Genomic DNA, 24,796 nt, shown 5'->3' with positions numbered 1-24,796 from the left:
GCAATAGTTTTCACAAAAGCGGTGGTTCTAACGACGCGCCGATGGAGAATTAGTCCCTGGAGAGGTGGATACATATGGTAGACAGCATTGTCGTTGTCATTGGTAATTTGTGCAAGGAGTGCTACCTTACATTTTTGCTTTTAATTGGAGACAAGGAGTGCGTCAGGAGTCTAGATTTGTTTTCAAGCCATTTACACTTATTCAGTGCATTTTTGTGTAATTGATTTAAACATTTCTGCATGTATAGCGTGATGATGTTTGTTTGTTTTGGGTTTAACGCCGTTTTTCAACAGTATTTCAGTCATGTAACGGCGGGCAGTTAACCTAACCAGTGTTCCTGGATTCTATACCAGTACAAACCTGTTCTCCGCAAGTAACTGCCAACTTCCCCACATGAATTATCAGAGGTGGAGGACGAATGATTTCAGACACAATGTCTTTTATCAAATCGTCACGAAGAACATACGCACCGCCCGGGGACCGAACTCGCGACCACGCGATCCGTAGACCAACGCTCTCCCTAATGAGCTAAGCGGGCGGGTGGTGTATAGCGTGAAGCGTGTGCAGTTAACAAATGTATGTGGCTAGATAAGATACTATGTAGAGGCTTTTCTCCCACTTGTTATAATGGTTAAGAAGATTTTGGTCAACTAATAGATTTGTTCAAAACTTCAGCAGTTTACTTATGTTCACCGAGTTCTTAATACATGTCAGATTTTTTTAAATGTCTGAAGTGTTCTTACCTATCCTGGTTGCCCAACCACGATAGCATTATTTTAGCATATGTAAAATAAAATAAACATATTTTGCCTTAGGAACAATAAAAGCACTGCTGTATTAAAATGGTCAAAGATTTGTATTAAAAAGTACATGTTTTGCCAAAATCAGTTATAAATGCAAATTTATAAAATTATCATTACCTTGTCTATCTAGGTCACACACCCAAGATAGAGTGAATATAGACGATTTCCGAAGCTACACGCTGTTTTAAAACTTGCTTTTTGTTTTAGGTAGTTGAAATATCCCAATATTTATCAAATGCAAATGTAAAACTAGAAATTACATTGGAATCAAAAGAAACATCAATATTTAAATAATTTCATATTTAAGGGAGGTAATTACACAATTGCATAAAAACTAATAAGATATATATTTCCATTAGGAATCTAACTCTAGGTAACGGACCTTTTTGTTCCATAAATAAATCTCTAAAAGAATATAATAAAACTGAAAAATGTCATGAAATGTTGCTCAAATATGACTGACTACCTTTAAAAGCAAAAAAAAAAAAAAAAAAAAAAAAAAAGGAAGACACACAAAAAAAGAAAAATGTTATTTGAAAACTTATTACCGATGATAGCAGAAATACTAACATCCGGTCATATTTATCCAAGTTTGCTGCGATAAATCTTTAATCATCACGGCGTTGGAACCACAGCTTCTGTAAAAGCGACAATAAATCTTTAATCATCACGGCGTTGGAACCACAGCTTCTGTAAAAGCGACAATAAATCTTTAATCATCACGGCGTTGGAACCACAGCTTCTGTAAAAGCGACAATAAATCTTTAATCATCACGGCGTTGGAACCACAGCTTCTGTAAAAGCGACAATACCGCATTTCTCGGAAGCAGCCGCTGACCTCTTCGCCTTTAATATAATGTTGTTGTTTTTTATTTCGCGATTTATGATGAGTTTTCCATACACTTCAGTCCTATGGATAGTCTTGTAGAAACTTTCAAGATACCTTTTATTTTTTTCCGAAAATGGTCAAACCGCCTCTAAACACATACGATTCAATGTCTGTATAAACTTGATATCCACCTAGTGTCTCTAATCGTAATGAGAATTGGTGTGAATCAAGTAAATACATCGTAGCATTGCGTATGTTCCAAACAGAAGAAACGCAGTCGGAGAATGGTATTTCACACAATGTGTAAATTTGTCAAGATATTTGAAACCAAAATCTTTTCTAAAATTTAAGATGCTTTCAAATGCATCATAGTCCCCTTTTCTTGTAAAAAGTTGTTGAAAAAGAAGTTGCAATTTCTCTTAGAACAAAACTCCTAAACATGTATAAATATCCATCAACCCCCGGTGTGACTCATTCTATCGGACGCACAACTTTTTTTTTGTGTCAATGCGACTGTAACTATAAAACACGTGATAAACGTGAAATAAAAGGTGACCAACGTTATAACGTGTTAAATGCAAAGACTAAGCAGAAGTTATCCTCGTATTGTCTTTTATATATGTCTGTCTGACAGTTAATATTATGAAGTAGAACCGAAGATTTGTGTTGTTTTGTATTTCTGTCATTCATGAGCGAGTGCTTCTTGTGATGTTAGGAGACTTTATGGGACAACAGTAAGGTTGAGTTTCATGTTTTGTTCGCTGCACAAGCGCCTATCCGTATTCAGATCATCCTTGCTTTCCGATGAGAACGTTGCAACGTAATAACTTTTGTTATAACTAAATTCCATAATATCGGGAAGAGAACTGAATGGCTCAAACAAAAGAGTATATCGCTTTGGTCTGTCAGGAGTACTACAGATAACCACAGGTATGCTACCTTCAGCAAAAACACAGTCCCGAAATCCTTCTTCTGATACCATATACAGCGTGAAGTACTCGTATTCTGTAGTATCCGGTGTATAAGGACATATTATGTCAAGAGTGGTATATATGACCACTTTGAGTTTTGCACCACCAGTCATAAACATTGGGTTTGAGCTATTCCACCATAAATTTATAGAACTTTGGGAATTTTCATCTTTTCCCAATACAAATACTAACACAGTGGTCCACACGCACAAAGATAAAATCCAAACATGCATCATATCCTGGGTCATGATTATAGACACGTTTAAAATTTTTGTTCACTAATCGGAACTGTATAAGGTTAAAATAAATGGAGTATGAAAATATTTCAATGGTGTAACCGTACCCAACTGTTTACTATATGCTCTATATCGTAAAGCCGAGGTAAGATGATGTCTATTCTCGTTACTTACAACAGAGTGGAACAAAGACTAGATAAAATGACGTTTCAATATAAAATCCACAACCTTTTCTGTAACACATTTCTGGCAATATGAATTGTGCATGATATACCCGAAACATATATGAAAAGGATGAGAGACTATGAAGGCAAAATAAAAAGAAAACAGATATTTGAGTTAAACAATCAAACAAGCTTGATTAGTACAAGATTAGTATTTTTGCTGAATGTTGTTTTTGTTAGGTTTAGTGTCACACTGCCGACACAATTATAGGTCATATAGCGACTTTAAAGTTTTACATGGTGGTGGAAGATTTCCGGGCATTACTTCAGTCACGAGCAGATAACTGAGTAAAACCACCGACCTACCTTAAGCTATTGGAATAGCTTCCTCGCGTAAAGGAATTTTAGACTCCCAGTGCCTTCGATCTCAGACCTGTTTGGGAAAAGTGACCTGAACCACTCAGCCACGGAAGTCCAACAGATAACTATTTCATTTAAAATCAGAAGGCAGAAAAATATAAGATTATTGCGCAAAGTAACATCCCACTTGAGCGTGAATGTTGAGGCGGGAAAGGGGCTGTCAAGCGAACAATTAACTTACAGCCGGATTATAACAGAAAAAAGAATAAATATCCGGTAGGGAATGCCACGTTCGAAAAATGCAGCCTCCCTGAATTGAAACACACAGCACGCTAACGTGCAAAAGACCAAAATACACATTTGCCTATACAAAGCAAATACAAGAGGACAAAATAAACGAATAAATGAAAGAATGTTGTGTATTTTATCACATGAGATGCACTTTGAACCTACACGTATGCGTACCCGCACAAGTTCAAAATCGCAACCTCTCAATCACAAGAAGACCTGTATTAAGCAGTCCACAGAAGAATGAACCCAGGTGGCTGCCAAAGGCAGGTGGCTGCCCAAGTCAATTGACGTTGAGAATAACATCTTTCGGGTAGTGTGACTACCGTGACTGCTTGGTGCAAGGACCAACTTAAGACAGGTTACCACCAAGGTAGAATATTTTATAGGATTCACTATATCTATGACAGACGTTGCATGACGTCAGTCCAAATATTCTAAGAGTATTCTTATAAACATTCAATAACAACAAACACAAACAGCTAGATAGGAAATGGCCGCGACTTTATTTCTTTAATATTATGCCGTGTAGCATGTTTAAATCTATAGAAATGAATATAAACAGAAGAAAAGTTACTAGGGAAATTGCATAGCGACTTACTCTGTCAGAGTGATTTTCTGTATTGTAAGGATCTTGAAAATGTCATATGACCTGTTTTCTTCTATATATATAATTAAGTAACAAAAGTTATTAATATGTAAACAGTAAGTAAACAGTAAGTAACGTCATTTAATCGTATCAAATGATAGTGTTTAAGTGCAGCGAATGTGAACATTAAGACTGAATATAGAATTATCTCACGGCACGGTTGTGAAATATATGATAACAGTGAATGGTGATAGTTTACTTTGGCCTTCGTATGGCACTTTTTGATCACTACCTGAATAGATGTCAAAACCAAAGCAATTGAATAATCAATTTATCGACTTTAAAACTAGATTTATATATATTTCTTTGTTGTAAGTTATTTCATTTTTTTAACCAAGTACATATGCTGACTCATTTTTATTCTGTATGATAATGAGAGGGGTAAAGAAAATGCCTCAAGGCCCTGTGTAACGGCTACCGAAAATACATTGAGTAGACTCAATGATATCAAAGTGGTTCATTTTGTCCATGGTTTGAGGGCTGTTTTTCTAACCGAGGATAACTGCTGTTACAAATTTTGATAGTTTATACAATCTCGAATAAGATTCTTCTGAAGCAAAGATCTCAACCAAGCAAAATGATAGCAGATTTGGTTAGAAATATTGTTTCATGAGAACGAATAACACGCGCTCCTAGCACCGATGATCGTAACTCTATTATACAGAAGTATAGAAGGACTCCATGAACACAAATGGCTAGAATAACAATAACATTGAGTCAGGGGCATCGCCTTAACATTTGATTACATAGTTTGTGAAAATGTTTGCATCTCCTGTATGTTTAAAGTGTTTGCTGAACTTTCAGAAGCATACAATAAAGTCCAAAGTTTGATTATTTTTCTATTTATGTTTACAGATATCCTTAAAGAAGGCCAGACTTGCCCATGTCCAAAGTTAAAAATGTGAGTTTTGAACATATACAGTTGCAATCTTCAAACTGACTAGTGGCAATTCATTCTGAGACTGGTTACTGAGTTATATATACTTTTAGCCTGTAACTTTGTATAACGGAGATAGGGTGATTAAGATGACTGACTTCGAATCACCCCTCACTCGCACCGCTGTGGACGTATGTAGAATTATTTGATAAGATGGTAAACAGAAGGGCGGTGGCTCTCTAATAGAATGCATTACAAGAGTACTCAAAACTATATTTGCAATTATTCATTGATAGAGAAACGTTAATTCCTAAAGTATGAGTATTTTGAATCTGGACGATACAAAATTTATCCCATCAAGCATTACAATCTGTTGAATTCTAGACAATACATGTTTGATGAATGTCTTTATTCTAGTTCGTTCACCTATGTGTGTTTTATGGTGTGTTTGTCTTTGTACCTCGTCAACAGTTCAACAGGTAACACAAAAAAAGGTTATAATTTTGACCCAACATTAATGATACTTAGCAAGAATGTTTGTCTCAAGAATATTCAGGAACATTTTGATATGACCGCCTCGGTAGTCTAGTAGCAGTCCGCTTCGAGTGCGTGAAGTCGTTGGTTCGATCCATGGCCGCGTCATACAAAGACGTAAAATGGTACAAGTAGCTTCTCGCTTGGCGCTCAGCATTAAGAGGATAGTACTAGGACTGGTCAGCCTTGAGTCATTATAATGTGACTGGGTGGGGTATCATGTTCCATGTCTACGGTGTGATAGTCCAGTGAGTCAGTACTATAAAATTGGGCATTGTGCTCACTGGTACAAGTAGACACCGTCGTTTATATGACTGAAAAATTGTTGAAAAAGACGTTAAACCCGAACGCACGCACGCACGCACGCACGCACGAACCCACCCCCCGCATACTTTGATACGAGGGCAGTTTAGAATTGGGCATTGTCCCCCCTCCCCTCCCCTCCCCTCCCCCACACACACTTTAAAATTGGGCGTTAAACCCAAACACACGCACGCGCGCACGCGCGCAGACGCAGACGCAGACGCAGACGCAGACGCAGACGCATACACCCCCCCCCCCACCCACACACACACGCATTGATACGAGGGCAACAAGATCACTTGTCAAAACATAAAAAGACCTAACAACTGACTTAAAACGCTAAAGACATCAATAGGAAGCATGTTCTGAAATTTTCTCGATGAATTCTATGCTGGGACTGAAACTTGGTCATCTAACGGAGGCAAAAATACTGGTTAATAGGCAAAAAGAGGTTTCTCTGTAAAATAGCTGAGAAAAACTTGTCAAATTTCCAGACGTCATATTTTCCACTTGATCTTAAACATGATACGAATGTCTACGTTGAAGAATTTATTTGCAATAGGAGACTTGGTCTTCTAGGGTAAAAGATAAGTATATTGTCAACACTCTTGAGTCCACGTTTTACCAGATCTACATAAAACGATGTAAGAATGTTTGTCGTAATGAAATACAGGTCAAAGAGGAAACAGGAATATCTGGTTTCATATCCCTCTTGTTATTATTCTGTTCAAAATTATGCCGCAGTGAGTCTCAAAAACTAATTTCAAATAGACTGTTGTCTGCAATTGTTAACATCGTCCGAAGACTTGCCAACATTAAGAATATCTATACCACTTTCGCTCCATGTGGGATTCCTAAAACTTCTGGGGAACTAGGTTGTAACGCCTGCTGCGGATTGTGTCTTCGGTTTCTAAGCATCCACATACTGCAGACGACATCGCCGACAAATAGTTCCGATGAGTTAGCTCCAATTAACTTCAACGCCATAGTGCCATCCTCACCAATGAAGTTACAGAATTGATCTAGGTCATGTGGCCTAATGACTGTGACGTTAGGGTCATCTGCAAGTTCCACCATTTTCTTTATATACCTGTAATGGATTGAACAACATAGAACTGTATTTTTGATATCTTTTTTTAGGATTGATTTACTTATTTCTTAAATCATTTCCACTGTCCATTCATATAAGTATAGTCGAATGTGCCGACATTCGTCGTCCATTTTCCATCATCCGGCGTCTACATGTTTTTTCCTAAACACCCAAAATATCATAATCGTAGTCTAGTCTTAATGAAACCTCGTCAAAAATGTTTTAATAAAATCTCGGAAGAGTTTGAAACTAGGTCGTCTTATGTAATAAAAATGTTTCTAGGTCAATCATAGGAAAGAAATGTTAACACATAAAACCATATGTTGTAGATTGATACCCATTTAGATGCCATATATTTAACTTGAAACAGGGTCAGAATGTTATCTTTATAAAATTGAGGCCAAGTTTATATATATGGAAATTTTGGTAAAAAACTAGGTCACTGGGTCAACTCATTGAAACATTTATGAACACAACACAGATGGTATTTTCTACCTGATCTATATGAAACATGGTCACAATGTCTAGGACAAAGTTCAAAATTTGTCATCTTGGTTCAGAAACAAGGTACTTGGACCAATCATTGAAACACTTGTTAACACTCCAAAGTCCATTATATTCTACCAAACCAATCTGAAACTTAATCTTTGTCTTTATGGAATCTATGCACAACTGGATTGTCTAGAGTCAAGGTCGCAGGTAACAAGCTGAACTTAGAAAATCCTTGTAAACCCTACAGAGGCCTTTTTTCTACATGAATTGTATGAAACATGCCGTTAATATCTTGATTTCTTTTAAAAGTAAGTCATCTGAGTTTACAAACTTATTGACATTATTCTTAATAATGATCTACATGAAAACTGGTCAAACAGTAATCCTCATAAATCTAGATAATCTAAAAAGACCACTATGTTTCATCATAGTTAACTTTTCGCATGGTTAACTTTTCGGATGACATATTACTAGCTCTAACGTCATGAAACTTAGTCAAAACTTATATGTTTATTTTTTTTTTTAACTGGATCATCTAGATATCAAACAATCATAGAAAAAACTACATAAACACTCTTGAGACCTAACTTTTTAAAAAAAACTTTGTAAGAATATTTATCTTAATGTTATCTAGACCAAAGTGGAGACTCGTCATCCTAGATCAAAATGAGCGAGGAGGATTTTATGTGAAATTGACACAAAAAGGTCCGACATCGCTGAGTTGGTATCAAAAATTCTATACATTAGGTGAAATAGAAAAGATTGAATAAAACTTCAGTAGCGGCATTTTACATGCTTTGCATGAAACTTGACCATGAGATGTGATTTATACAATATCAATGTCAAGTATGAAACTTTGTGATATGAGTTCATAAAGTTAACTTTTAGAAACAAATATCACATCAGAGACCATGGTTTTCTATCTGATGTAAATGAAAACGTTTTTATTTAGCATCATTTTTAATTATAGCTCCGTTTTTAAACGGTTGGTAGTGTTCCTCGACTGTGTACCTTTACTAAAACTGTTCTCTGCAAGTAACTGCCAACGTCCTCGCATAAATCAAAGGTGGAGAACGAATGATTTCAGACACAGTGTCTTTTAACAGTTGTCAAGGAGAACAAACGCCTCGCCCGGTGAAATTTTATGAACTCACTTCCTCGCGACTTCCTGAGCTAAGCGGAAGGAATACATGACATTCAATGTCAATTGCGAAACTGTGTCACATTGGCATAAAGTCTAGGTCACTTGGTCAAATGATAGATAAAAACATTTACATGTAGAAATCACGTTTCTGAATGGATCATCATTAAAATGTTCTTTTTCTTCTAGTTCGTACTAAAAACATTTATTTACCTTCCATTATAAAGTCTGGCATAGCATATATTCAAGGGTAAACAGTCATAGTCAGTCGATGCTATCACGACCCTTTTTCCTAAAAGCTAATTCGCAAGAATTTAAACTCCTTTTAAAAGTTTAGCGTTTATCAATGTCTTTAGACTACATTCTATATAAAGGACCGTGGCCTTTCACCTAAGTAAGGGTCGAACTTACTACTTATGTGTAAAGCAATAATCACATTACTTAGCATACTACTGAATGCCATTGTATCATTTCGGGTAAAAGTGATGGTAAAACATACATTTCAATCTTTCAAAAGCAAGAGAGCTACTTACCGCTTCCGAAAGATTGGAATAATTGTTCCGAGTGTCCACATCATGAGACTGAGACAGGTTGCCACAGCAACAAACACAAACCATACCCAAAGGAACATATAAACAATCTCGTTAAAGTGATTTCCATTTAGTTCACATTGAACAACATAGCTTTGAAAGTTTTGTAGTCGTCTAATTTGAAAATCGCACATAATCACACGTGGAAAGGCTGGTGAATCCACCCATAAACTTGAGTCGTTAGAAAAAAAATTCTCGTAATAACTTTACCATATGATATTGAATTTCCAGTCAGTGGATCCCTTGATGTCAGGAAAGTGTCGACAAGACTTATTTGTACAATGATGTTGATGCAGTGTAGGACTTTGACAATCAACCAGAGCACCGTAAGAAATTGTTGGTAAGCAACTAGCAAACTGTTTACGCCAGTTGTAGATATAACGTGATGTCTGCTTACTCAAAATGTTACGTTCCTGCATGTTCAGATTTTCGAATCCGCTGGTCAAACCTGCGATTTTGTCAAAGCTTATACCAGAAAAACCGTGTAGAATATTAATGAGAAGATTTGGTAGTTTAAAAAGAAGAGCCTGAAAGCAAAGAATAACCGGTAACCATAGATGCAGTAATTTTGTTGTTGACAATTTTGTTTGAGCGTATAATGGTACTTCAACATCTGGATGAAGGTATACGAATTGCTTGTGCCAGCAAGTTTTATCAGCATATTGCTGCATACCTTCGGTAAACTCGTTTGGTACCCAGCAACTTATAGGTTTGTTATAGTTATGGTTCCAGCTAATTATGCTGGCTAGCAGAAGCAGGAGTCCGAATGTCCAGATGTGACTCAGTCTGTCGGCAAAGTTTTCAAAGGTGGCACAACGCCAGTATAACCATCTAAATAAACCGCGGCTAACAGTCGTCATTTTGTGCTATCAACACAATTCTGCAAAGGAAATACAAATAATTTCGAATTCCTTTGTTCAATAAGTTTGAATTAAGAACTTGTAATGCAGAATTAGAGTCATGACTTTTTGGAAAAGGTCATTGGCTTATTTTTCAAGAGCTCTTTTACGCTCGTACTTGACAAAAGGGGTCCGTCTTTCATTACGCTGTAAAGGCATTAATGTGTAAACAATAGTATTGAACATATTTCATTAAAGATAATACTCCAATGTCTTAGAAAAATTGCGGTATCCCTTTGAAAACAATTCAGATAATTATCCAATGATATGCTGGACACCTGTTAAACTACGGTCTCTTCCTATCCAGTATTTATCAGTCTAGAAAAAAAATTGTTCCTTCAGTTTCTTGAAAAGCATCCAGAAAATACCTAGCCCAAAATATAAGACTTACGATACCACTTTTAAGGCGGAAATTTTATAAGATTATATAAATTACTAAGAAAATTTGCAGTCAACAGTTTTTTTGCATCAATTGCTTCGCAGCTATTTTATAAAATAAAACATAAGCTACTAGTCACTGATGACTTGCACCATCGGAAAAGGGATCTGTGACTTAATCTGCCGGCTTACGACCTCGTTCTTCTCACCGCTGTGAATTTGATTCCGTCTTTCGAGACAGCCAGCAAGCTGGCTTATCGACGGCTGGTAGTCCTACCCAGGAACCTACCCATGCCTAAAGTAATGCCCGGATTGGCATCTGGCCCCGTGTTTACAAAACAATTTCAGTCTCAACTGAGTTTGATAATGAAACTTTATTTGCCATATATATCAAAATTGCTTGTTTATATGTTAAATTAATTACTATATTCAAGTGACAGTATCGTCTTGTTTGTAAGTTCAACTGGAATCTAATCATGAAGTTATAGTAAACTTTGCAATCAAAACTTCAGTCTCAAACTCAAACTCAGCTGAGGCTGAAAAATAGTTTGTGAACGTGGGGCCTGGAGTATTTCTATTCTTCAAATACTGGAAAGTACCATATGACCTAAAAATATGTCAGTTTGACTTTCAACCCAACAAAACAAACCTTTGAAAACAGTCAAATAACGCAGCTTTTCAGGAAAAATCTGTTGTTTCACTACATAAATCCTGCAAATTTTAGTAGTATTTTTTCAAGACTTAAACATACTCCTTGAGTTTTAAAAAAGAAAAGCAAAACATCAAATGTATAAAAAAGAAAAGCTAAACTCACCAACCAACCACTTGTTGAAATTCGCATCTGTATCTGAGGATAGTAAGTACGTGCACTGACAATTGACCTTCTACCATATAGGCAATTAACTATAAACTCTTATTATTTTTTCTGGATGTAATTTTCTACACAGAAATGTGAACTTTAGATAAACGGTAATACTTTTAATGTTAAAAGGTCACGACTAGTGTGAAGTTTTTGCAAGATGCGTGACATTGAGTGTTTTAAAGGGGAGTGCCTCCAAATTAAACTAAAAATATCAAACAGACAGAAATAATTGTTAGACGACGAAGAAGATGAACCAGTAGTGTTCAAATAAATGATATCATGTTAATGTGTGTGTCTTTATATTTTGTATTAAATTTCAGTTGCGTACCTAACGCCAGTCAGAGTTTTCTACATATTGCATTGACTGGAAAAAATGTTGATATTGATAAATAGTTCCTTAAACGCAAAGAATCGCACATCTTTCACTGAAATATTTCATCATCATCATTATTAAATTTAAATGTAGAATATCCTCATCAAATGTTCACGCCATGTACCCGGATAAACCTAACTCTGTTCAGCGATCCTAACTCAGTGCCAACATGGCTGACAGAAAGACAATGTATGTAGTTAATTTCCTTGTCTTTTTCATGTTTTTATGTGAGTATGCAATGTTAGCTTAAAACTTTTGATAGTCATAATATCCTGTATTGATAACATGTTTTGTGTACTAAATATTTCAATCGAAATGTCACATTATGTGGCTGGAATTCATTGAAATGTACTGAAAAAAGTCTTCAAAATGAACATGTTTTATGTTTCTAACTGTTTTAAAGTACCAGAAATTGAAGTAAGACCTTACTTATTAAATGTATTAGTTCCATAACTATCTCTTTGACAATGTTTAACAGTATCAAAGTTTGAAATTGATTTTTATAGCTTAAAATTGTATTGATTATGAGGTGGGTATAAATTTGCGGATAATTCCTAACTGGTATATGAAACAGTGCTGGATAAATACGAACTTAGAACGGATAAACACCTAACCAAACGAAAACGGCTGTTCGTCTGTGCTTTTTTTATGGACTGTTGATGCTCGAAGTTCTTTGATCTACCCATCCCTGCAGGGATTGTGGGATTCCTATGTCCAACTTATCCGACTCGTGATTTTTTTTGCTGGCGGACAAGTGCATTTTTCATTCTGGGTGTCTGCGGACAAGCATACTTTTTCAGGTATAAAATGAGAAAACATAAAATATCATTTAGATTGTGTGTTGCTTCAAGTGTATGGAGGTGATAAAGATAATGGGTTCTTTGACTAGTTCTCGCGCACACTGTAACTCGGTGACTATGATAAAATATCAGAGAAGATTTAGATACAAGAAGATTTATTTAACGTCGGATAAGTATAAACATATAACACTAGCTTAAAGCTATTTTCCGGCAAACACATGTAAATAAGCTCGACATAAGTAAATCAGCTGTAATAAAATGCAAATATGTTAAAGCACATCAAAGCAAATAAAGCATCTGGCTCTAAGTAGATAAGAAACAAATCACAAATTATCACATACATGTTACAGCGCATTAAAACAAAATAGCACATAGGTACTAGCAAATAAAAGGAAAAAGTAATTTACCACATACAGATTTAGCACATTTAAAGCAACATAAAAAAGATTAGCTGACACTACACAAAAATAAGAAGAGTCACATTTTACAATTGCATTTAAAAAAAAACAAAAAAGAAGAAATCATATACATGCTAAAGGGAACATAAGAACTACTTAAAGTAGCTGAAGAAAAATATTTTCATCATCAGCATATAGCATTCTGTAACTAAAACTAAAAAAGGAAAACAAGGGTTGCACACAGAGAACTAAAAGGACATTTAAAGACATCAGAAACGTAAACAACTTAAAAAAAAGTATTATGACAAGTTTGTAAGTAGAATTCCAACTGCTGAGACAATAAGTCACTGTCAAAGGAATATTTGAGCCAGTAGTGAGCCAAATTAAAATCAAAAGCACACAGAGATCGCAAGTATGACTAAAACAAGTCGGAACGTTTTAAGAGTCTTTCGCTGAATTCATCTGGCTTTGCCCCATTGCGTGGGCAGTGTTTCAGGCATGACCTCAAAAGATCCCGAAAAACTGCTTACGCGATTTCAGACTTTTATAAACGTTTAAAGGCAAATATTTCAACAGCTTATTTTTTACCACAGTTACTGCGATATGCTTTTCTTTTCATTGTCCTAAATAAAGAACTCGATCTCCAGTCTATTTGCGCTTTCATGAAGGTATGATATTACAAATCAGAGCAAATGAAATTTGACTATGGACAAGTGGATTTTTAAGTTCCGTGGACAAGTGAAAAATGTAAGGATACCCACACCCCTGTCCCGTCAGTCCATGCATCACTCCCCGACCCCACCACACCACACACACACACTTTTCTTCCCTATTTACCGTCTGAAAAATATCATATTTAATAATTAATCATAAATCTAATCCCATTTAAACAATTTCAAAAATATTCCATTAGCACCTCTATAAAAATCTCTTACACTATACGATATACAAGATTTGAAACAAACACAATTCTTCTGAAACAGTGTGTGTGTGTGTGTGTGTGTGTGTGTGTGTGTGTGTGTGTGTTTGTGTGTGAGGGAGAGAGAGAGGGGGGGGGGGAGTAATTTTTGAGGGTTTATCCAGATTTTTCCAAACATTGCTATTTGCACAATATTAAAATTATGAAAAAATATTTGACTGTAGTGGGCATACATATAACATCTTGTAAAATTAATGACAAAATAATTAATGAAGATTTTTATCCTTACATTTTTCACTTGTTTACGGAAATTAAACCGACAATACCGCTTATAAAGTAATGTTTACAATAATCACACCATGTACATGTCAACTCATTCGTTTCTATAGAATACTAGTCAGTAAGGTGTTTGTCCATCACGCAATTTCGTGTAAGTTAGGTTTTTATCCATTCCTCATGTAAACTGAGTTCGGTTTTTATCAACTCAAAGTTAGGTTTTTATCCCTTTTCTTGCTGTCAGTACATTTGAACATGTATTGTGTCAACATGTAGTGGGTTAACAACATAGTGTAAACGGGCCTATAAAGCAGTATATCTTTGCCTTCAAACAACAATATATTCGAGGCATCAAAAGCATAGAAGTATTTTTAAAGATTTTTTGTAAAAGTTTTTATTGAAAAAGTTGCCTTGTTCGTCGTTTTTCCACCTGAAAACACAAGGGTTGATATATTAAACATGATGCATTTTGAAATAAATATACACTTGATCAATGGAGATAGATATAACAACAGGAACATTCCTTTATACATCGTAATTACACAGAAAACAAAGTTGTATCGGCTTTACATCCGCCATGTTGGCACTGAGTTAGGGTCGCTGAACAGAGTTAAGATTATCCGGGTACATGGCGTGATGTTTTTAACTTGACTAAATATTGAATGTACCGTTAGTAACAGTCATTTTTGTAACAAAATACTTTATTGGTAGTACAAAATTATATTACTGCTTGTTATAAACCTAGAGATTGCATTTTCATTACCTATAGTGCAAACTAATCATACATATATATGTACATAAATGATGTATAGTACATATTCATTTTTTCATGGAAAATATGGTCACAAGATCCCTTTAAAAGATTTTTTCTGTTGCTGTTTCGCTAACATGAAATTAGCAGTAAGTAATGTTTCATTTGAAATATTCTACATGAAGTTAATTGATCATTATATCAATTTGGTGAAAAATACTATTATTACACATTCTTCTGTAATATATATACATTATATGTGGAGAACACCCTCCAGCACGCACAATTTAGTATACATTTCTCTCTCCTTATTTCTTTCAATCTTGCTAAACATAAAACCAAGAGAAAATGTTAACAAAATTTCAAGAAGGCAGACAAATTTTTCCAGTTCCAAAATATAAGATTATGTCACTGGTTGTAGGTACAAGTAAGAATATCCGGTCTCGAGGATAACTGTTTCGGCGGTAACGAGGCGCTGCCGATTTACCGCTTAAACATTTACCCGAGAGCCGGATATTTCTATCTGCACCTACAGCCAGTGATAGAATCTTTTTCTTGCATACCATATTCAAAAAATAATGATAAAAAAAATCGAACGACATTTTTAGAACTATTTCTTATAGCAGCGTATCTAAACAAAGCGCGGGTTACCAACGTCCGTAAACAGGAAGGATGCCATGACCAATAATGTTAAGTTCCGGTTTTGTTTTACCGGTAACAACGTAACGGTATGACTTTCTGATAAGATACCGTACTTTTAAATCGAGAAATATACAATCAGGAACAAAGAGGAACTGTCAAGGTATTTGTTGATGAAATTAAATATAAATTACTACATAAATTTTCAACATGTATGCAGTTCGATATACGTCATGTACAACACGTTAGGGTGTAAGTTGGATTTTTCCAGCACCGGTAAAAAAAACACGATTATTTAAGTTATCATTTTTATCTTGTGTTGCTTTTTAGTTTTTTTTATGTGTTCCGAATCGTACACTTTACTGCAGTACGTTTGCTTTTGGTAGACGTCATTTTGTTATACAAATATGCATAGTTTTTTACTTTTTATTTGTTGTTTGAGAACTCTAACTGACAAACACCGATATTCATGTTTTTTTTTGTACAAATTCTATACCAGACATGCTTAAATGTGTTTTGTTATTATAAAACAAGATGTTTGTATAATTTGTCTGTATCATATAACGCAATGAAAATATATAATGAGATAAACAGTTTTTGTTTTTCAAAAGGTAGATCCATGGTAAATTTAAATAATTTACTCAGTCAATTACAATTTTAAGAAATTAAGTCTATCAATTTGAATAAAAAGTGCAAAATGACTATATGTTAAGTCGCGTAACCATTATTATGACAAATTGACAATTAAAAAACCAACTATTTATCACTAATTATCTTGCTCCGTCGGCGGTAAACAGTTGAAAAAGGAACACGGAATATGATTTTTTTTTTCGTTTTTCTGTGTTATAACCTATCATATGTAGGGCGAGCTAACAAAATCTCTTCAAAACTGCGCGATTTCCGAGTAAGAAATGGCAAGTCTTTTGTTTCGTGACTACGTATGACCGGCAATAAAAATCTTAGAAATATTGTAATAATTATGATATTGTTTCGTCCACTATTCCACATGTACATTTTCATTTTTAAGATATGAATTGTTCACCGGTTGATGAATCCAACTCGAATATATAACTGTTACAATGGTAGCGAGCAAACCACCGAAATTACTTCCCGCGAAGGCATACACCAAGTGATATATGTCTGTAGAAATACTTAAAACCGTTATTCTTATGTATGTCTGTAATTTCTCACATTTTAGGTAATTTCAAAGTATCTGTAATTTTACATCTTGGGTAATTTTAAAATCCGTAATTTTCACAGTTTATGTAATCTAAAATTATCTGTAATGTTCACATTTAATGTTATTTTGAATTATCTGTAATTTTCATTAAGATAATTTTTAATTAACAATATTAGAGCGAGATGATCCATTTTAAATTCACGTTAAACTAAATTATCTATTTGTTAAATATCTATAACATATCAGACTCAAATAATTCATTTATTTATTTATTTAAGCAAACGTGCAGCAGATATCACCTTATTTTGGGGTTGCAAAGTCATTTGTACAAATCAATCAAAACACCCATGTTAACGCATTATCATTTCTTTGCTAACATGTATATCACTTAAACGTCGAACTGTTTTCTGCTTCGACAGTCTGTATGGAGGACAGTGTTCTTTGAATGTGGCTTTTCCTGTTAGACGTATGTCCTTGTTTTTACTGAATTCCTTCGATAGTTTGATGGCTAAATAGATGTCTTTCATTTAAAAATGTTTACATATCATTTATTGTTGTATCAATATTTTTGTTCAATCTCATAGACAAACAGGGACAAAGGGCTGAAACTACTGAAGTGAAGAAGATCTTAGTGGAAGTTCTGTGAAACTATAAATTCATGCTGTTCTTTATCTCGAGTGTAACTGCATTCATAGTTCATATTTGGTCCTGCAACAGTTTTCCTACCCGATTTAATGCAAAATGCCCGATATAATCCTAAAGAAATGTCCTGGTGTGTCGTAGCTATGGGTACCGTGAATTTATTTTGCCGACTAACGAATGGCATCTAAATTCAATAAACACTTGTAGATCTATGGGATATTCGGCTACCAGTCTATTGATAATTACGGCAATGTCACTTACATCAGTAATTGTTATATCAGCAATATTAGGGCTATTTTTGTGTAGAGTAATTTACAGAGTTTGCAGATTGTAACCTACAGAATTCTATCAGAAATCTTTATTTAATATTTTACATGTTTTCGTAATGTTACATGTCAAATTGGGGCACTAGGTTGTAACGCCTGCTGCGGATTGCCTCCTCGGCTTCTAAGCATCCACATATTGTAGACGACATCGCCGACAAATAGTTCCGATGAGTTAGCTCCAATTAACTTCAACGCCATAGTGCCATCCTCACCAATGAAGTTACAGAATTGATCTAGGTCATGTGGCCTAATGACTGTGAAGTTAGGGTCATCTGCAAGTTCCATCACTTTCTTTATATACCTGTAATGGATTGAACAACATAGGACTGTATTTTCGATATCTTTGTTTAGGATTGATTTACTAATTACTTAAATCATTTCCACTGTCCATTCATATAAGTATAGTCGAATGTTCCGGCATTCGTCGTCTATTTTCAATCTTCCGGCGTCTACGATGTGTTTGTAAACACAAACACCCAAAATGTCATAATCGTAGTCTAGTCTTAATGAAACCTGGCCATTTAAAAAAAAATAAACTCTCGGACGAGTTTGAATCTAGGTCGTCTTGGGTAGCAAAAAGGTTACTAGGTCAATTATAGAAAAACTTTATTAACACATCAGAACATATTATGTACTTGCTTTTCCCAAATCTTTGTCAGAATAATTGCTTTTGTGAAATCTTATGTGTAATCTTAATTCAAACACTAGACCGCTAGATCAAATCATAGAAAAACCTTGATACCCATCTAGATGTCATAAATTTAGTTTGAAACCTGGTCAGAATGTTACCTTTGTAAGATTTAGGCCAAGTTTAAATATTTGTCAATTTAGGTAAAAACTAGGTCACTTTGTCAAAATCATTGAAACACCACACAGACTGTATTTTCTAACTGATCTATATGAAACATGGTCAGAATATCTAGGACAAATTTCGAACTTTGTCATCGGGGATCAGAAAAAACTTCACTTCCTCAAATCATAGAAAAAACTTGTTAACACTCTAAAGGCCAAAATATTCTACCAAATTTTTTGAAACTTCGTCTTTGTTATTATGAAATCTATGCACAACTGGGTTGTCAAGAGTAAAAATCGTAGGTTACATGTTTAAATCAGAAAATCCATGTTAACCTTATAGAGGCCTTATTTTCTGTAAAAATTATATGAAACAAATTGGTAAAAATATTGATATTTTTTAAAAGTGGGTAATCTGGGTCTACACAAAGGTTACTATGTCACATCAAAGAAACTCTTTGGAGGACATATTACCTACTCGAACGACATGAAACTTGGTCATAACTTGTATGTTAAAGACATTTTTAAAACTGGATCATCTTGAAATAAATAAAATAGAAAAAAAAAAACATATAAAACAGTAAAAAAAAAGTGGAAAAACCACAGGTCGCCAGACGCAACAAAAATGAAATTATTGCAGGCTAGGTTAAACTGAGCCTCTTCGTGGACGGTAGTGGAAGTGCAAGCCACCTTCCATCCCTTCTAGCCCCGGGTTGAGCAGAACGTAACATTTTTTACATGTTAAAAGTGCAAAATACTATTTAGAGTATTCCGCAGATGTATTCATACGGCGGTGTACATTGGACCTTCAATGATACACGAAGTGCAATTCCATGAAATGCGGCGTATGGTCCCAAGTAAAAATAATGGGTCCGCCCATAGCGAGAAAACATTGAGCGGAACTAAACAAATTTGTATTAAATGTTATAAACAAATGAGCGCCTACTTCAACCTAAGCCCAAGTTCACTTTAAGACATCTGAAAAAAGAAATCCAAGAATTTCATTCTAAATATGTTTTAGTTCCAGCAGACAAGGCGGCTAACAATATTATCATCATTTGACGCCTACATTATATATATATGTTTTACGAAACGAACTAAATAGTACTTAAGTGTATACACTGAGTACTTGTCTTCTGTTGAACAACATATGATCACTGATCACATCACTGAAGTTTCCAACAGATGACCGGCAAATTAAACTTCCTACAATGTGCTGGATTCCAAAACTACATAAACAACCATATAAAGCTCGTTTTATCGCTTATCAAAGCTCTTGTACCACCAAAAATATTTCCAAGTTATTAACATCATGCCTTACTGCTGTAAAAGCCCACGTGAAAAGTTATTGTGACAAAGTATACGAAAACTCTGGTAAAAACGTATTTTGGTCGGTAAAAAATTCTGGCGAAATCCTGGATAAATTTAGATTTAATAATTACAAGGTGTCTTCAGTCAGCACATACGATTTTTCTACTTTGTATACGACTTTACCACATAACTTAATAAATAAAAAACTAACTGCCCTAATTCAAAAGACTTTTGCCAGGGAAAATGCTACTTTTCTCGCTTGCAATTTCGATAAAGCATTTTTTACTAGTTGCATTGGACCTGTGACGAAGTTTGTAAAGCCCTTTCCTTTTTATTGAACAATATTTACGTCAGGTTTGGGAATGCAGTTTTCAGACAAGTAATTGGTATTCCCATGGGAACAAATTGTGCACCCCTTGTCGCAGATTTGTTTTTATATTGTTATGAAAGAGATTTTATGTAGGGCCTTTCTCCAGATACACAAGCAGACATTATTACTGCATTTAATAGTACATCACGCTATCTAGATGATAATCCGTTTTTTTGCTCAGTTGGTGGATACTATTTATCCCCGGGAGCTGCAGTTAAATGAAAATAACAACTTGGATACTACTAGATTTACGTCTCTCTATTTACGACAAGAGGGATGATTTTAATTTTAGTATTGTAATTTTCCCCCATTTGGATGGGGATGTACTACAGGCTACATCTTATGGGATATATATTTCTCAGTTAATTCGGTTTGCAAGAGTGGATTTCAATGAACGTCACCAATATAAATTACAAGTAAGCTTCTTCAACAGGGCTACCGTTATTATAAATTTCGTAAATACTTTGCTAAATTTTAGTATCGTAATTCAGATTTGGTTTTTAAATACAGTAGCAATTTAAAGACAGTTCTGCGAGAAGGTATATCAAAACCCGTTTTTTATTAGGATGTGGTTTACAAACTTCGTAAGATTTTGGGTCATGGCAATTTTCCAACTGTATTAAGTAAAGTCATTAAACGTTTTATTAAAAGAGGTTATGACCTAACTGTTTTCAGACACACCGCATGTTCAGTCCTTTTACAGTTGGACGCTACGTTTTCCTCTTTGGTTGTGTCTGACGGAACAGGTGGAGGACTCTATGATAGGTAGTTCTTAAATCCTACCAGGACTGAGCTATTTTGATTTCCGTCTTCTGGCCTGTTTCGTCGGGCCCCTAAGGGTGTTTCCCTTGTTGCTCTGTCCTGTGACTTTGGAACATGGTGGGCGTAAGAGTGAGATTAGGTGCACCATAAACCGTTCTTTTTCTTCTAGTTCGTACTAAACACAATTTTACCTTTTATTATACACTTTGGCATATCATATATACTCAAAGGTAAACAGTCAATGTCAGGTGAGCTACTCGGGCCATCATAGCCCTATTCTATAAGTTTATTCTCTAGAGTTTAAACTCGCTTTTATCAATGTCTCTGTACTACATTTCATAAGCCAGACTGGGACCTTTCACCACAGTAAGGGTAGAACTTACTACCTATGTGTAAAGTAATAATAACGTTACTGGCCATACGACTGCACCAGGTTAAGATGACGATAGAATCATACATTTCAATCCTTCATAAATAAGACAGTTACTTACCGCTTCCGAAAGATTGGGATAATTGTTCTTAGTGTCCACACCACGAGACTAAGACAGGTTGCTACGGCAACAAACACAAACCATACCCACAGGAACATAAAAACAAGCTCGTTGAAGTTGTTTCCATTTAGGTTACATTGAACAGTATATCTTTGAACAACTCTTAGTTTTCTTATTTGAAAATCGCACAAAATCAGACGAGGAAAGGCTGGTGAATCCGCCCATAAGCTTGAGTCGCTAGAAAAAATATTTCTTGTAATAGCTTTACCATATGATATTGAATATCCAGTCAGTGGATCCCTTGAAGCCAGGAAAGTGTTGACGAGACATATTTGTACAATGATGTTGATGCAGTATAGAACTTTGACGATCAACCAGAGGATCGTAAGAAGTCGCCATGGTAAGCAATTTGCAAACTGTTTACACCAGTTGTAGATATAACGTGATGTCTGCTTACTCAAAATAATACGTTCCTGCATGTTCATATTCTCAAATCCGCTGGTCAAACGTGCGAGCTTGTCAAAACTTATTCCAGAATACTGATGTAGAATATACATTAGAAGATTTGGCAGTTTGAATAGAAAAGCCTGGAAGCAAAGGATAATCGGTAGCCACATATGCAATGATCTTTTCATGGGCAATCTGGTTTGAGCGTAAGATGGTAGTTCAGCATCTAGAGGAAGATATACGAATTGTTTGTGCCAGCAAATTTCATCAGCATATTGCTGCATACCTTTGGTGAACTCGACTGGTGCCCAACAGCTTATAGGTTTGTTATAGTTATGGTTCCAGCTAATTATGCAGGCTAGTAGAAGCAGGAGTCCGAAGGTCCAGAAGTGGTTCAGTCTGTCGGCAAAGTTTTCCAGGGTGGCACCACGCCAGAGTAGCCATCTAAATAAACCATGACTTACAGTCGGCATTGTATGCTATCAACAGGAATCTGCAAAGGAAATACAAATAATTTCTAATTCTTTTCTTGATTCAGTTTTTATTAAGAATTTGCAATGCAGATACAGAATGTAAATCGTGACCTTTTGGGAGGCCATTGGCTTATTCGTTACGAGCTCTTTTACGCTCGTATTTGAAAATATGGTCCACTGTTCATTACGCAACAAAGAAATCATAGTTCAAACAATAGTTTTACACTTATTTCGTAACATAAGATTAATAATATATGTCATGTGTTTACGAATCGGATAGAAGTATCCGTCCCGGGGGCACCTGCGCATTGGGCGGTAATGAGCGCAGGTGGCCGAAGAACGGATGTTCCTATCCGATTATAAAACATGAATGATATTTTTTCTTGCATATAAGCTTTATTCTGACTGATATTTTTGCATACCCTTTATAAAAATTATAGAATAAATTACTTTCTTTGTAGCACTCTAGTAGAGTATGTATACAAAGCGCGGGAAATTAACGTCCGTAAGCAGAAATGACGTCATGACGTTTCAGTGACGCACAGTAATAAAGTTCCACTCAAATTGTTTCGTTTGAAGTGTAACGGTATGTTCTCACCGTAAAATTAGGTATTTTGAATCGAAAGGAACGGAATGAAACTATTAAGGTACATGTTTTCGTATTTAACATAAACAATACATAATCAATGCATGAATCGCTAGTTGTCATTATCAGCACGAGAGTCATCCGGTATTGGGGTGCCAGATGGTTTTGCCGGCATGGGTAAATTTACCTGAAACGCCAGTCCGGGTAAATAAAATGTTCCCCCTGTTTCTGAAAAAGCATCCCGAAAAACCATTCTTTCTTTTTTGTTATTGCTTGTGAAGCTGCTGTAAAGCAGAAGTTATATAAAATTGTAAAATAAATAAGAAACTTTCGATCAACAGTTTTTAGCGTCAATTATTTTGAAGTTATGTTATGAGTTTACTGGTTATGAAAAACGGGATCTACATAGTTATGGTGCTGCCTTACAACCTTGTACTTCTCAACGCTGTTCATTTGAAGTGTTCAGTTCTGAATTAATAAACAGTCAGACTTATGGACGGTTGATTCTTCCCAGGAATGTACTCATGGCTAAAGGAATGTCCGGATTATTATCTGGAGTCTTCTTCCGCCATCAAAAGCTGTAAAGCCATCACATGACCTAAAATGTTGTTTGTTTTACTTTGAAACCAACACAACTAAACCTTAAAAACGGGCAAATAACTTGTTTTTTTTCGGGAAAATATGCTGTTTCACTACATAAATACTGACAATGTAAATAGTATTGTTTTCCCAACATAAACTCACTCTTTACTTTTTTGAAAAGAAGAGCAATATATCAAATAGAAAAGAAAAGCTTTACTCACCAGCCCAGCCGTTTTCGGAATTCACAACTATATCTGTGGATATCACATATGTGCTCTAGCAATTGACATTCTAACTAATAGGCAATTAACTATAAAAGCTTTGTAATTTTCCGGGAGTAAATTTCTACACAGAAATGTGTTATTTGATAAAATCTAGTATTATTTTATAATGCTAAAAGGTCATGAGTAGTGTAGTTTGAAATGGTTTGCAAATTACGTGACGTTGGATGTTTTAAAGGGACATGCCTCCACATCAACATAAATACCAAACAGATACTTATTTAGCTCAGTATTGTCAATCTTATTCAGGCTATTGAACAAAATTGTAATATTTTCATTACATTTATACGTGAAGATACGTACTATATGATAAAAAGGTCGGGAAATATGCGCACTCGTTCCTTAGCTCCTAAAGTCGCGCAATATTTCCGCTGCAGAACTCGTGCATATTTCCCAATACAAAACAAATAACCTATAACTAAGACAAACCATTATTATTCAAACCAATAACATTTAATTAATGTGTGTGATTCAAAGGACAGCTAAATTCCTGATTCTTTTTTTTTATATATCAAACTATCGCTTGTACGATGTTTCTTCATATTGTATCAATTAAAACTGTGGTGTAACAGGGTCTAAAGTTCACTCTATTAAGTTTCAGCAACAACAACAACTACTGTTCACTATAATAACTACTATTTAATATTGTACTAAATTCTGAGTTAATAATACATGAATGTCTTAAACAATAATATTTCATCATTAATTGCCTCGGTCCTAAACTAACTTATATCGTATGGAGTATCAGCATACGTAACTAACATTCAGACGAGCAAGTTTGATACTGAAGTTCACCTAGAAATTAGCGGTATTTAAGGAAAACTTCATAGGAGTGACTAAATTGTTTTTCTCAAAAAGGGGCACACAAATTGACAATAATAATATAAACATGTCATTGTTTCATTTAGTCATCTGTCAAAGCGATTAGTTA

At 35.1% G+C, this 24,796-nt stretch overlaps 3 protein-coding genes across 3 annotated transcripts; all 3 read right to left on the bottom strand.

Annotated features, from left to right (window-relative positions):
• Positions 1-2,353: 2,353 nt before the first annotated feature.
• On the bottom strand, positions 2,354-2,851 carry LOC123545252 (ephrin-B2-like). Its single transcript, XM_045331600.2, has one exon. It carries the CDS (start codon positions 2,849-2,851, stop codon positions 2,354-2,356), a length of 498 nt encoding a protein of 165 aa, XP_045187535.2.
• Positions 2,852-6,573: 3,722 nt separating this feature from the next.
• Positions 6,574-11,938, bottom strand: LOC123545290 (innexin-17-like). Its single transcript, XM_045331628.2, has 3 exons — positions 11,419-11,938; positions 9,538-10,207; positions 6,574-7,104 (listed from the first exon to the last, which is right to left on the bottom strand). Exons 2-3 carry the CDS (start codon positions 10,185-10,187, stop codon positions 6,840-6,842), a joined length of 915 nt encoding a protein of 304 aa, XP_045187563.2. The 5' UTR covers positions 10,188-10,207; positions 11,419-11,938; the 3' UTR covers positions 6,574-6,839.
• A 5,111-nt stretch (positions 11,939-17,049) lies between these two features.
• Positions 17,050-23,952, bottom strand: LOC123525875 (innexin unc-7-like). Its single transcript, XM_045305037.2, has 3 exons — positions 23,806-23,952; positions 21,497-22,436; positions 17,050-18,071 (listed from the first exon to the last, which is right to left on the bottom strand). Exons 2-3 carry the CDS (start codon positions 22,414-22,416, stop codon positions 17,840-17,842), a joined length of 1,152 nt encoding a protein of 383 aa, XP_045160972.2. The 5' UTR covers positions 22,417-22,436; positions 23,806-23,952; the 3' UTR covers positions 17,050-17,839.
• Between the last annotated feature and the right edge of the window lie 844 nt (positions 23,953-24,796).

The sequence above is a fragment of the Mercenaria mercenaria genome, chromosome 1 (assembly GCF_021730395.1).
Source record: "Mercenaria mercenaria strain notata chromosome 1, MADL_Memer_1, whole genome shotgun sequence".
NCBI lineage: Eukaryota > Metazoa > Mollusca > Bivalvia > Venerida > Veneridae > Mercenaria > Mercenaria mercenaria.
The sequence above is the reverse complement of the archived record's forward strand: the minus strand, read 5'-3'. Positions and strand labels throughout refer to the sequence as shown.

Excerpts from the sequence above, each read along its gene's own strand:
- LOC123545252 (XM_045331600.2), bottom strand. The coding sequence starts at position 2,851 with ATGACCCAGGATATGATGCATGTTTGGATTTTATCTTTGTGCGTGTGG.
- LOC123545290 (XM_045331628.2), bottom strand. The coding sequence starts at position 10,187 with ATGACGACTGTTAGCCGCGGTTTATTTAGATGGTTATACTGGCGTTGT. Across the intron at positions 7,105-9,537 it reads TGGAAATTCAATATCATATG|GTATATAAAGAAAATGGTGG; the intron begins GTAAAGTTATTA and ends AATCCATTACAG.
- LOC123525875 (XM_045305037.2), bottom strand. The coding sequence starts at position 22,416 with ATGCCGACTGTAAGTCATGGTTTATTTAGATGGCTACTCTGGCGTGGT. Across the intron at positions 18,072-21,496 it reads ATCCCAATCTTTCGGAAGCG|GTATATAAAGAAAGTGATGG; the intron begins GTAAGTAACTGT and ends AATCCATTACAG.